The following is a 13,470-nucleotide window of genomic DNA, read 5'->3' on the forward strand; positions in this document are numbered from 1 at the left end:
TTTCTGTAGACATTATTTTTTGGCAGCTCTGTGTCAGATTACCATTGAAGCTACTATGTAAACATTTAGAATGAAAATATTTTATGTGAACAGTTGCCTTTAATGATGTTGCATTGCACACTGTAGGCACTAGGTTGCTCCACAGAGCATCATTTCTATAATTTCTTGTGTGTAATGGTAGAAACTTTTATACCCATCTACTGACTGTAGACCTCAAATAAAATAAATGTCCTGTCCCAGCTTTCACAGAGTGTATAACCAACTAGCGTTAATTCCCTTAGGCTTCAGCTACTGTCACCATCCCAAAAGAACACCATCGGTTTGTCATTGGCAAGAATGGAGAGAAGCTGCAGGAACTAGAATTGAAGACGGCGACAAAAATCAACATACCCCGCCCCGATGACCCCAGTAACCAGATTAAAATTACAGGGACGAAGGAAGGCATTGAGAAGTCTCGACATGAGATTCTGCTCATTTCTGCAGAGCAGGTATGGCTGCCCACCTAACTTTCCAAAATGAAGTCATATAGAATTGTTTTGGTACGTCCTGAGACTCTTGTAGTTTAGTTTTGTGCCTCTTGTCAATTAAATTGCTATTTTTGTGCCACCAGGAGATACTCTCACTCTCTATCTCTCTCTCTCTCTCTCTCTCCCCCACCGCCCCCCCAACTAGCTCTTTGTAAAATGATACAGGCAGGTTAACTGAGTAGATAATGAGCTGTCAGAGGATAATATGGGGGAACTGTGAGGTTATTTTATTCTGTCGAAAGAATACAAAAGCAGAATAGTTTTAAATAGTGTGAAACGTGCAGACATCTACATTCAGAGGAACTCGAGTGTGCTTGTGAACACCGCACACAGCAAGTTAGCATGCAGGTGCAACATATGACGAAGGCAGATGGTGCATTGACCTTTATTGCAATGGGTTTGAGGTGCAGGCAGAAAGAAATTTTACTACAATGCTTCTTGCTTCTGTGATTCAACATTGTATAGGGATTTATTGCAATAATACCTGAGTGCATTGAGCAAATTCGGTCTGCGTATGTAAGGATTCATGCATTTGGATTGGAAACAGTGCAGCGAAAGGCTCACTGAATTGGTTGTTGGGATGATGAAAGAATTACCCAATTGTAAAAGATGAATGAATGAATTTTGGCATTTAGAAGAATGAGGTTTGATCGCATGAAACAGAAGTGATTCTAAAGGGACTTGACATGATAGACACAGCTGGGGAAGCTAGTACGTGAGCCACAGTCTCAGGAAAAGGGAATAAATATTTGGAACTGAAATGAGAATACAATTTTTCACTTAAAAGGCTGTGAATCTGTGGAATTATTTGCCCTGGAGAGTTATAGATGCTTTATCATTGAATACATAAATAGACATTATAGAGTTGTACAGCACAGAAACGGCCCAACCAGTCCACAGCAACCATGTTGCCAAAGTAAACTACTCTCACCTGCCCGCTCCTGGCCCATATCCCTCCAAACCTTTCCTACTCATGAACTTAGCCAAATGTCTTTTAAATGTTGTAACTGTACCTGCATCCACCCCTTTCTCTGGCAGTTCATTCCACACACAGACCACTCTGTGTCAAAAGAAACAAAAAATTGCCCCTCATGTTCTTTCTAAATCTCTTTCTTCTCCTCAAAAAATGCCCCCTAGTTTTGAAATTCCCCACCCTCGCTATTCACTTTATCTATACCCCTCATGACTTTATAAACCTCAACATGTTCACCCCTCAACCTCCTATGTTCCAGTGGAAAATTTCCCAGTTTTTCCAGTCTTTTACTCATGGAGAATCATGGGATAAGGTGAGCAAATGAGAACATGGAGTTGAGTTGAAGATACAATGTTGGTATTATAAGGGGCAGTGATAGCCTACTGGTATTACCACTGGCTTGTTAATCTAGAGATCCAGGTAAATGCTCTGGGGAACCAGGTTCGAATGAAGAGGGTGGAATTTTTATTCAAAAATCCTGGAATTAAGAGCCATGAACCCATTGCTGATTGTTGGGGAAAGCCCATCTGGTTCACTGAAGTCCTTTAGGGAGGGAAACTGTCATCCTTACCTGGTCTGGTTTACATGTAACTCCAGACCCACAGCCAATGTGGTTGACGCTGAACTACCCTCTGGGGGCAATTAGGGATGGGGAAAAAAATGCTGGCTTAGCCAACAATACCCAAATCCCATGAATGAATTTTAAAAAGTGCAGATTAGATTTGAGGAGCTGAACAGGCAACTCCTGCTCCATTTCTTACATTCTTTGGGAAGACCAAAGCTGATGAGCTCCATTATTTACCACAGATGGCTTTCTGCTTCCTTTGGCCACTGTTGCAGTCTGAGATTGACATTTTTTCAGTTCTGTTTTATCCTTAGATTACCTGCCAGCCCACCATTTAAAACCACCTTCATGCACCTTTTGTGATATCACCTGTTGTTGTTTCTGCCTCAAGCTGACTGCTGTTAGAGCCTTCCTACATGCTTTAGTTACGTCCGGAGGCAACTATTCCCAGTGATCTTGTCCCTGGTCTCCTCTCTTCCCTTCTCCATAAAACATGAGCATATCTAGTGCCCATCCCCTCACGCGCAATATCAGTGTCTCCTGTGTTTGTGAACTGAAGTTGTCAGGCAATAATGCGGAATCAAAAGCCTCAGCCTGCTCTCCAAATCTATCCGCTGCCTCACCTTGTCCCTTTCTCCACCATCTCTACAATCTCCCAGAAGTTCTGTAATCGTTCAGACTGGCCTCTTGCAAAACCCAATGTTTTCACACTCTCATTGAGCATTCTGCCTAAGTTCCAGAACACCCTTCCTAAACTTGTCCACCTCATTGCCTTATAAATCTTCCAACAAACGTGTCTCTTTAACTAATACTTTGATCAGCTGCCCCTAACATATCTCCTTACTTGGCTCAATGCCTGGCAGCATTCCTGTGGAGCAGATTGAGACCTTTTAACCAAAATAAAGGTGAAGTGTGTTGCACCTACCTCTGTGAGTCACACCGATCGATGTTCAAGTCCCACTCGTGGACTTGAGCGTAAAGATTTTTTGCTTTCTGTCCCACGGACACAATGCTGCGCTACCTATCAGCGTTGTGTTGACATGTTAAACTGAAACTTTGCCGTCTCAGGTAGTTGTAAGAGATGGCAGGATGACATGGTGGGAAGGATGACTCATGCTGGCTGTACAGGGATACGTACAGGTTAAGTCAGTGGACAAAGCCTTGGCAGATGGAATATAACGTGGGGAAAATGTATTTTTATGCACTTTGGCAGGAAGACTAGAGGAGTTGAAGATTATTTAAATGGAGGAAGACTGCAGAAAACTACAGCACAGAGGGATTTGGGGATCCTTGTGCATGAATCACAAAAAGTTAGCAGTGAAGTTCAGTAGGTAATATGGAAGGTGAATCAAATGTAAAATTAGCAAGGTCTTACTAAAGGGCAGTAGACATGTCACAGCTAGAACTCAGTGATTGGTTTGTGTCCCCATGTCTAAGGAAAGATATAATGTCATTGGAGACAGTCCAGGTTGGTCCTGGGCATGGAGGGGTTGTCATATGGGGAAGATTGAGTAAAGTGGGCCTGTGTTCAATGGTATTTGAATGAGACGCTAACTTACTGGAACATACAAGATTCTTGGAGGGCTTGACAGTAGCTGTGGTGAGGTTCTTTTACCTTGAAGGAGAGCCTCGGACCAGAGGGCACCATCTCAGAATAAGGGGTCACCCACTTCAGACAGACGAGTTTTTTTTTCCTCTCTCTGATGGTAGTCAGTGTGGAATTCTTTAGCTCAGCGGGTGGCTGAGGCTATGGCTTTAAGTATCTTTAATTCTGAGATAGCATAGCACGCTGACTCAGTGGTTAACGCTGCTGCCCCTCAGCTCCAGGGACCGAGTTCAGTGCCAGCCTCGAGCAACTGTCTGTATGAAGCTTGCCTGTTTTCCCCGTGTCAGTGTGGGTTTCTTCCGGGTACTCCGGTTTCCTCCCACAGTCCGAAGATGTGCAAGTTAGGGTGGATTAGCCATGCAGAATTATCCCACAGTGTTCAGGGTTGTGCAGGCTAGGTGGATTAGCCATGGGAAATATAGGTTGTGTGGGTCTGGATGGGATGTTGTTTGGAGGGTCAGTGTGGACTCAATGGGCTGTTTCCATGCTGTAGGGATACCATGATTCTGTGAGAGAAAGGGGCTTTTAATCAGTAACAGAATTAAGGATTATGGGGAAAAACTGAAGAAAGTGAAGTTGAGTATTATCAGACCAGCAATGGTCTTATGGAATAGTAGAACAGATTTAATGGGCTGAATAAAAACCAAAAGAGCGGCAGATGCTGTAAATCAGGAACAGAAACAGAAGTTTCTGGACAAGCTCAGCAGGCTTGGCAGCATCTGTGAAGAGAAAAATCAGAGTTAGCGTTTTGGGTCTGGTGACCCTTCCTCAGAACTTCTGCTCCTTTGTCTTACGATCTTATAACCACATGCAAACTGGTTTGAGATGTTGTCATTCACACGTATTTGCAATATTTCACCGCTGATGTTAACATTTAAAACCCAATCCAGAAAAATCTCCCACATGGGGTGAAGCCACTTTATACCAGTGTGACTTTGTTTGACAGTAAGGCAAGATGAATCAGTGATGGGACGGAGGAGGCTTATTTGGGCCATAGAGTTCCTAGCATAGCCCAGTTTGAACAAGTGGCTTGTGTCTGTGCTCTAAATTCACCTTGTACAGTAAAGGTTGCAGAAAAGAAGCAGAGATCCCAAACATCACAAAATTGCTCCTTAGTTTTGCAGTACTTGAGCCATACTGAGAGACATCAGAGGGAAGCAGGTCAGCAATTGACTGCTCAGTATTTTATATGTATTTTAACTTGGGAATTATTTAGGGTAAGTAATATATTTTTAAAGAACAGTAGGAATATGAGCACAGGCAGGACTTGAGACATTGATGTAAAGGTGAACTAATTAATTCATGAAACACTACAACGGAGGCAGGGTTGGTTATGTGTAGCAGCTGCAGAGTGTGGGCACCTGTATAATTAAAGTCAAACATGTCTGCTCCTCTAATTTGTACGTTATGAGCGCCTCTACCCATCATGATGACCATGCCTGATGTGATCTTGGCCTTGAATTCCATTTTCTATTCTGTCCTCCAAAATCCATAACTCCCTTGTCAATCAAAAACTTCTTCAGCTCAGCCTTGAATATATTCTATCTGGGGTGGAGAATTCCAAAGCTTAATGATCCTTTATGAAAAGATATTCCTCCTCATGGACAGAATAATACAGCACAGAAACAGACCCTTTGGACCAACCAGCCCATGCTGAATATATTCCCAAACTAAACTAGTCCAGGCCTATATCCCTCCAAACCTTTCCTATCCATGTACTTATCCAAATGTCTTTAAATGTTATCATTGTCCCTGCATCCACCATTTCCTCAGGAAGTTCACTCCACGCACAGACCACCCTCTGTGTAAAAAAAAAAAAAAATTGCCCCCATCTCTCTTTTTTTAAAAAAAAATCTCTCTCTTCTCACCTTAGAAATGTGCCCCCTAGTCTTGAAATCTCCTATCCTAGGGAAAAAACACCTACTATTAACTCCATCAACACCCTTCATTCGGGGAAACATCTTATGTTGAGACTGCCGTCCCTTGTTGTTGATTCCCACATAGGGGAAAATGTCCTAGCGTTTAGGATAACATTACTCAGTTGACTGGTGCAGCATGCTCGAGGGGCCAAATGGCCTACTCCTGCCCCTATTTCTTCTAATCCAAGCCACTTGGAAGCACGAGGGTCCCTGGACCATCTGCACCTTGACTGTGCTTATTTGAGAAGAAAGACTGCACTTTAAATTCTGATCAACAGCAGCGCTGCTGGGAAAATGGTGTTGTTGGCAGGTTAAAAAAACCTCACTTGATTGTGTTGACTTCTTCCCCTTGGTGCTAGGACAAGCGGGCTGTAGAGAGGATAAACCTGGAGAAGGTCTTCCATCCGTTCATTGCTGGGGCTTACAACAAAGTGGTCCAGGAAATCATGCAGGAGACTGGAGCTCGCATCAACATCCCGCCTCCCAGCATCAACAAGGATGAGATCTTCATCACCGGTGAGAAAGAGCCTGTGGCGCAGGCAGGTACCCGAATCAGGAAGATCTACGAAGAGAAGGTTAGACCAGCAATGTCCATATACCAGACAAGTGCGTGTATCTATGTCCTGCATTAGCATTTCATCTCAATCTTGCCAAACTTTTTAAGCCAGTGAAGGGTTTTTTGAAGCATGCTGACCATACTTATAAACCCCATTAACTCACCCTGCTATTGCTGTCTCCCCTAGCACCCTTCATTTCATACTCTGCTGTTCCCTCAGTTCGTGCTGTTCCTCACCCTCACTAACTGCCTCCATCTGGTAATGCCTCTTCACTCACATCCTCAACTAATGCTGTCACTGTCCTTTGTCTCCCTCCATTAATGCTGTCACTCTCCCTTACTCCGTCAGTTAATGATATCTCTCTCAAATTCTCACTCTCCCATTCTCTCTACCCCTCTGTCTGTTCGCGCTCGACGTCCCTCTGTCTCTGTATCTCTCAGTTTGGTTCTTAAGCTCTGACTCTCCCTGAAGGTTTTCCCCACCCTTGAGAGAGGAAGATGGTAAGAAGAGCACATTGTGCCTGGAGAAGAGGTAGACAGATGGCGTCTCCTTGTCACTTCGGTAATTAGGTGCTGGGTGAGAAGGCCCATTGGGTACCTTCTTGATTTGCTGGTCATTGAGACCCTTTCATGGTTAAGTAACAGCTACTAAAGGGCCTTGATTTTCCGCTTGCCCGATTTTGAGAGTGATTGATTGTTAATCTTTGCAATCCTGAAAAAGGGATTAACTCGGGCCTATCTTTGTCCTATCCTTTCAATTGCTGCTCTCTGCAGTTTGTCAGAATTGCAGTGTGCATGTACTTTATTCTGAAGATGCTGGAGAATCCAAGAGCTAAAGTGTAGAGCTGGATGAACACAGCAGGCCAAGCAGCATCTCAGGAGCACAAAAGCTGACGTTTCGGGCCTAGACCCTTCATCAGACGCTCTCTGATGAAGGGTCTAGGCCCGAAACGTCAGCTTTTGTGCTCCTGAGATGCTGCTTGGCCTGCTGTGTTCATCCAGCTCCACACTTTGTTATCTTGGATTCTCCAGCATCTGCAGTTCCCATTATCACTGCAGCAATAAGAGGTTGGGATGGATATCACACCGGGCTAGCTCACTATTTAAAAGAAGTCGAAAGCTCTCAAAGGAGGGTTGCACTTAAAAAGTCCCTGTCGGCATAAAACTTAAGTGAGTGGCTGTGTATGTTGGGATTCTTTTGCTAGGTGAACCTGTGTTGCAAAAGATTGGAGAATGGATGAACGTAGAGGTGAATGGAGTCTTCGTTATAAGATGTGGAGATGGGACCTGCTGTATCAGTGGTGGGGAAAGGGGAGGGGCTGTCAGGAAGTTCTCAAGACATAAGGAAAGTGCATAGGAATAACCTTGAATGTGTAAAACAGGAGTGTAGCTCCGAGAACATGGATGCAGTGCAGGAGGACATTGAATAATCTGACTCGATGTCATGGTGAGTGAATCCTGTCTTCAAATGGCATATCTAAACACGTGCACCGTTGGCGCCACTCAGTGATCAGTTAACCACACTCCCTTCACCTTCTCAGCATCAAGCTATCAATCAGTACTCAACCCTTCAGTTACATGGACACAGCTCACAGCATTGACTTAAGTATGACAGCCACGTCGCCCAAAGATGTTAAGAAGACAGTACCGCACTGACACACTTGCCTGTCATTGCAGGAGAAGATGCTGTTTAACAGGGGCCCGCAAGAGCAAACTGGAGAAGGACAATCACACCTTCATGCTTTAACCGCTGTTGATGAGACAGTCGCGAGAAAGGATATTTCTGAGGCCTGTGGCATTGCTGGAGAAATCAAGGATGAAGGTATCTGTGGACTTAATCCTCCTCCTCTTAACCTGCACCTTTCTTATTGCACAATCTCCTCTGTCCTCTGCAGATATTTAAAGAGACAACGTCTAACTTTGCCTAATCCTCTTTCATTTCAGCTTCCCAGGAACTGGAGCCAGAGGAGGAAGATAGAGCCGACAAGAGAAACAAAGAGACGTCAGCATTCGGTCTTGCTGTCACGACCATCGGCTCAAAGACTGACACAGCACTCCTTTCGGAGGCTTTACTTGAAGTGGGACCTGAGCATGGTGAGATGCTGGCCGCAATTGGGCAGGAAGCAGGGCAGGAGGAGAGGACAGCAGAGGTGCCAGCCTGCTGTAGGGGATGGTCGCATGGTAGCTCTGCCATTGAGCAGCCAGATGAGGACTTTGATGGCCCAGGTTACAGGAGAACGTTGATGGGCATGCACAACCAAATGGTTGCCGCCCTGGAGAGCCTGCTCAACAGTCTGCTTACGATGGCGAGGAGCATGGAGGAGACCAGCTCCAACTTGGCCGACAGTTTTACCCAGAGCCTGGAGAGGGTGGTCACATCCATTAGCACATCTGCGGACCCCACTGTGTCAGAGCATCTGTTGGCTGACATCACAGCTTCCATTACGGCTCAGGCAGCTTCTATCCAAGGTCTGAGCAACGCAGTGGCGGCTCAGACCGCCGCGCTGCAAGCTCAGACGGCTGCCATTGTGGCTCTGGACGCCACTGTTCGCAAGGGCTTCCAGCACGTCACAGCAACTCAACAATCCGCTGTCCAGCAAATCAGGAGGATTGCTGAGGCGCCTCCTTGGGCCAGCAGCAGCAACTCCAACAGCCCCCTCTGCCAGTGCACTTGCCGTTGCCTGTCAGCTGGCTCGCCCAGACTTCCACCATGGGGTGTTCTGAGTCAGACGCTCCAAGGAGCACAGCAGTAAGATGGGCAGTGAAACATATCAAAGACGGTACTCGGGGAAAGTCCAAGTGTGTCTAAATTATTTCTGTCTGCATTATTTAACAAGTACATTTTATAACATTGGATTGGAATATATTTCCTAATATCTGTGGTGTTAGTGAGACAGTCAATAATGAAGGAACTTTAAAGAACATGGGACTGGAGAGGTGAATGGAGAGAGTCATAGCTGAGGCTACTGGTAATGCCCATGACTAATCTGATTGGCACACTCCGAAGGGCAAGCTATATAGTAGGCTGCCATCTTCCTGATCCTTCTCCACTTCCTCGTATTCCTCCTCCTCGCTTTCTTGCCGGATGCTGGGGTAAGGGCTCAGGTTAACCAGGTAGTGCAGTGAGCAGCAGCGTACTGTGAATCTTGACACCTGGCCAAGTGAGCGCTCCAGCGCTACTCCAGAACAGTTAGGGCAGTGTAGGCAGTTATCTAAGGGCATGAATGTTGTGTTCTATAACATCATTGTATGTCCATGTATGTGTGGATTCCTGGCTAGCCAGGCCAGGCAGCCATACGCTTGCCACCCAGACAGCTAACCTTTGATCAGATGGGTCAAAGAGAGGTGGAGCAGATTGCAGAAGAACAAAAGGCCATGGGTGCGGATTGTGGGAATCGACTTCCACAGTACGTTACTGTAGTTGCATACACACTGCACATTGCAGGAAGGAGGTTCCCATTCTGGTGTTGAAAATAACCAAGTAGTTAACAAATACGCAGAATTTGGGGTTTCATCAGTTGATACACACAGTACAAAAGCAGGGAAATTATGCAAAACCATTGTAAAACATTAGTTAGGCCTCATCTTGGAGTGTTGCATCTAGATCTGGTCATCACATTTTTGGAAAGTTACGATGGTCTTTGAGAGGGGATGGGCAAAGTTCTAAGGGTGGAATTTAGCTACATGGTTAGTTTGGAGAAACTGCGAGAAGTTCTCCATGCAGTAAAAGAGATTGATAGGAGAGTTGGTAAAGGTGTACAAGTGGACAAAGGAGAGTGTTTTCCCTTTCGCTGATGGTATACAAATAAGGAGATATGGGTTTAAGATTTGGGCAACAGAAACGAGATTCTCCCAGCACCTCCCACGCAGTGGTCTCAAGTGTATACAAGCACCTCCCACAGATAAGTGCCTCGTGAATTTCCAGACATCAGCTCGTCTCCTTGGTATGAACCTAGATTACATGCTTTAGGCTCCTTGGGTGCGAGTTACAGATTCAATCTTCCAACACAGAGACAAGGGGTGCCCCCACCCCACACCCCTGCTGAGCCATGGCTGATGGTGACACCAGGAAGATGTGACCAAGAAATGATGATCAAATAATGGCAGGTTGCAATAGGAAAGGCACTCTGTGTGTGTGTGTGTGTGTGTGTGTGTGTGTGTGTGTGTGTGTGTGTGTGTGTGTGTGTGTGCGTTAGAGCAGATGATGTTGAGTCTTCCAAATTACTTTTTGAAACAACTTCAATTTCAACGTTTGAAAGTTACTGTAATCCTGGATGCCAGTAAGAAAACAGCAATAAAGCAGCTTACTATTATTTATTAAATAAGTTTGTGTGTTAGATACTGATGTTTGAACATCGTTTAAATATGACAATCCATGTTTTGGAATTTCTTTGTGAAACTGTAATTATTTACATACTCCATAGTCCACTCCTTCATCAGAGCTGCTCCACCCTGCTCTTATTTATTTATTTACTTGTGGGATGTGGCGGGGCCAGCATTTATCACTCATCTCTAATTACCCTTGAGAAGGTGTTAATGAGCTGCCTTCTTGAACTGCTACAGTCAGTGTGTTGTGGGTTAAACCACAGTGCCATTCAGGAGGAAATTCCAGGATTTTGCCCGTAAGGAAGAAGTGCTGGTTGAGGGGTTTGAGATTTTCTGATGTTGGATCCTAGACCATCCTGCAGCACCTGGCAGCCAACGGGATTAGGTTTGGAAGGATGGAGCTCAGAGCCAAAGGTTTTGAGATTCAGGAGAGCAACTGTGAGCAGGAGCCATGGTCCAGAGATGGAGACCAAGAGTTGAACGGGACTGAATGTTGTCTGGGTCTTGTAGTTGGTGGGAGGGGGAAGGGAAGGCAACTCATCACTCCATTGATATGTTTCTGCAATCTATATTGGGGTGCTGTTTTAAAGAGAGAATTTTAGCAAAAAAGCTGAATGCTGTTGTATTTTCACTTCAGAAGGTACAAGGAAATTCAGGGGATTTGCTCCCTTTTAAGGGAGAAAATAGGGAGGCGATGTCCAAGTGGTAATATCTCTGGACTGTTAATCCAGAGACCCAGATAATATTCTGGGGACCTGGATTTGAAAACCGCCACGGGATTTGAATTCAAGAAAGATATCTGGAATTCAGAGTCGAAGTGTGACTGTGAATCCATTGTTGATTGTTGGAAAAACCCATCTGGCTCACTACTGTTTTTTACGGAGGGAAACTGCCATCCTTACCTGGTCTGGCCTACATGTGACTCTAGACCCACAGCAATGTGGTTGACTCTTAACTACCCTCTGGGCAATTAGGGATGGGCAATAAATGCTGCCCAGCCAACAGCGTCCTCATCCCATGAATGAATAAATAAAAAAGTGGCCTCAAAGGGCTAATGCAATTGGTGGCCATTGGACCTGTTCCAGCCGATTCACCTTAAGTCAAAAACTTATATTAATTTCGAACGATTTTTAAACTAGAGCCCTGTAACAATCGGAGGTTCACCAATGAATCCGAATCAGTCTGTTTGCCACTATTTTGTGTAGTTTTGCCCTGTGAGCATACAAATCCTTTTTTGAGCCATGGTAAACAGCTGTGGTGAGGACATTGCTTACCTCTGGGTAAGTAACAGATTTCAAAGGAAGTAATTACAAACCAGCTGTTATGCGATACTTTTTGTGACCTTAGGCCATTCCACAGCATTTTGTGGACAGGGAATGGGTCAATATTTTCAAGGGAGCAATTCTCAAAGTTGGAAATGTGCATTCAAATAGTGTGCAGATAAATTGTTGAAATTATCATGTCTTGAGAATTCTGCCTCCGCCACAAGCTCTCTGGTTGAAGAAACTGAAGCTTCATCCTCAGCCATTTTCTTTGGTAGTGTTTTGGCTAGTGATGTTTTGTCTCCCACTCTGAGGGAATGGGGCAAGGAGACAGGAGCCAGGTCTTTCCGAGCCAGAATGGAGATTGCCGCACTATCAGTGTTAAACGGAACGCCACGCTAGCCAGCTGAGCTAACTGATCGTCCTGAGAGTAGGTGTTTACAAATGAAATGCGGGCTTTCTAGCTACCTACATAACCATACTTAAATTTCGCTTGCTGAAAGCTGGGTGACATTGTTGTATAACCATAAATGTGTGCAGTGCAATCTTGCATTGCTGTCCTGCATATAGGCATGTGCATTCGCGATTTCATCATAAGCACCAACCAATTTCAACATTTTGGCAAACCTAAGTCACTGGATATGCTTCTGCCACATTTACTGAAGTGTTCCTTGTGGTGCCTGCAATTTTCCACAGGATGGCTGGCTGTATATGCATATATGTATGCATGGTGTGGGTGAATGCACAGTTGCACAGGGGAGGCTTATTAACAGAAAACTCCGCTAGGACCTGTGAGGTTATGACACAAACATGTTATATATATACCCAGTGCAAGTTGGAGCTTGGCATTTTAGAAGAACAGTTTAAACAAAAACGCTGGTTCAAAAGAATTTAGTCCAGGAATTCCCAAACAAATTTCACCATTTGTATAGTTGTGTCTGCAAAGGATGCTGTTATGTGATTGTGTCTGTGGAGCCTTGCTACGTAGCTTGGAAACGCAGGCACATCTCAATTAAAAGCAAAGTACTGCCGCTGCTGGAAATCTGAAACAAGCACAGAGAATGTTGGAAAATCTCAGCAGGTCTGGCAGCAGCTGTAGAGAGAGAAACAGAGTTAATGTTTCAAGTTCGTATTACTCTTCTTCAGTTCTGAAGAAACGTTTACTCTGTTTCTCCATAAATACCGCCAGACCTGCTGAGTTCCTTTTGTGTTTGCTTAGCTAGCTGGCTGCTCTGGTTCAGTAGCAAAGTTTGAAGGCAATGGGTTTTATATCCTGTAGATTTTATTATATCATTCCAGTCTTGTGCTTAATGCTTCTGAACCCTGAGGTGATTATTGAATCCCTGCAGTGTTGACGCAGGCCATTTGGCCCATTGAGTTTACTCTGACCCTCTGAAGAGTATCTCATCCAGACCCAAACCTCTACCCTATCTCTGTAACCCTGCATTTCACATGGCCAGTCCATTTAACCTGCACATCTTTGGACTGTGGGAAGAACTGGGGCACCCAGAGGAAACCCACGCAGACATGGGGACAACGTGCAAACTCTACACTGGTGCCCAAGGCTGGAATTGAACTGAGTCCCAGTGCTAGCCACAGAACCACCGTGCTGACCCTTGTTGAACATAACTTAAAAAGATGTTGAAATGCCCGGGGTGGTTTACCACAGAAAGGGCTTGGGACGTTAGAAGAAAGTGATAAATTCAAGCTCCCTTTTGTGTGTTTACGCTTGCCAC

At 44.9% G+C, this 13,470-nt stretch overlaps 1 protein-coding gene across 7 annotated transcripts in view; it reads left to right on the forward strand.

Annotated features, from left to right (window-relative positions):
• Positions 1–13,470, forward strand: part of hdlbpb (high density lipoprotein binding protein b) — a 118,804-nt gene that overhangs the window by 46,433 nt on the left and 58,901 nt on the right. For all 7 annotated transcript variants that reach the window (XM_048524155.2, XM_048524153.1, XM_048524154.2 and 4 more), the window contains 2 exons: positions 282–488; positions 5,950–6,165. In XM_048524155.2, coding sequence (XP_048380112.1) covers positions 282–488; positions 5,950–6,165 — 423 coding nt within the window. The remainder of the gene's footprint in view (positions 1–281; positions 489–5,949; positions 6,166–13,470) is intronic.

This window comes from Stegostoma tigrinum, chromosome 45 (assembly GCF_030684315.1).
Source record: "Stegostoma tigrinum isolate sSteTig4 chromosome 45, sSteTig4.hap1, whole genome shotgun sequence".
Lineage (NCBI taxonomy): Eukaryota > Metazoa > Chordata > Chondrichthyes > Orectolobiformes > Stegostomatidae > Stegostoma > Stegostoma tigrinum.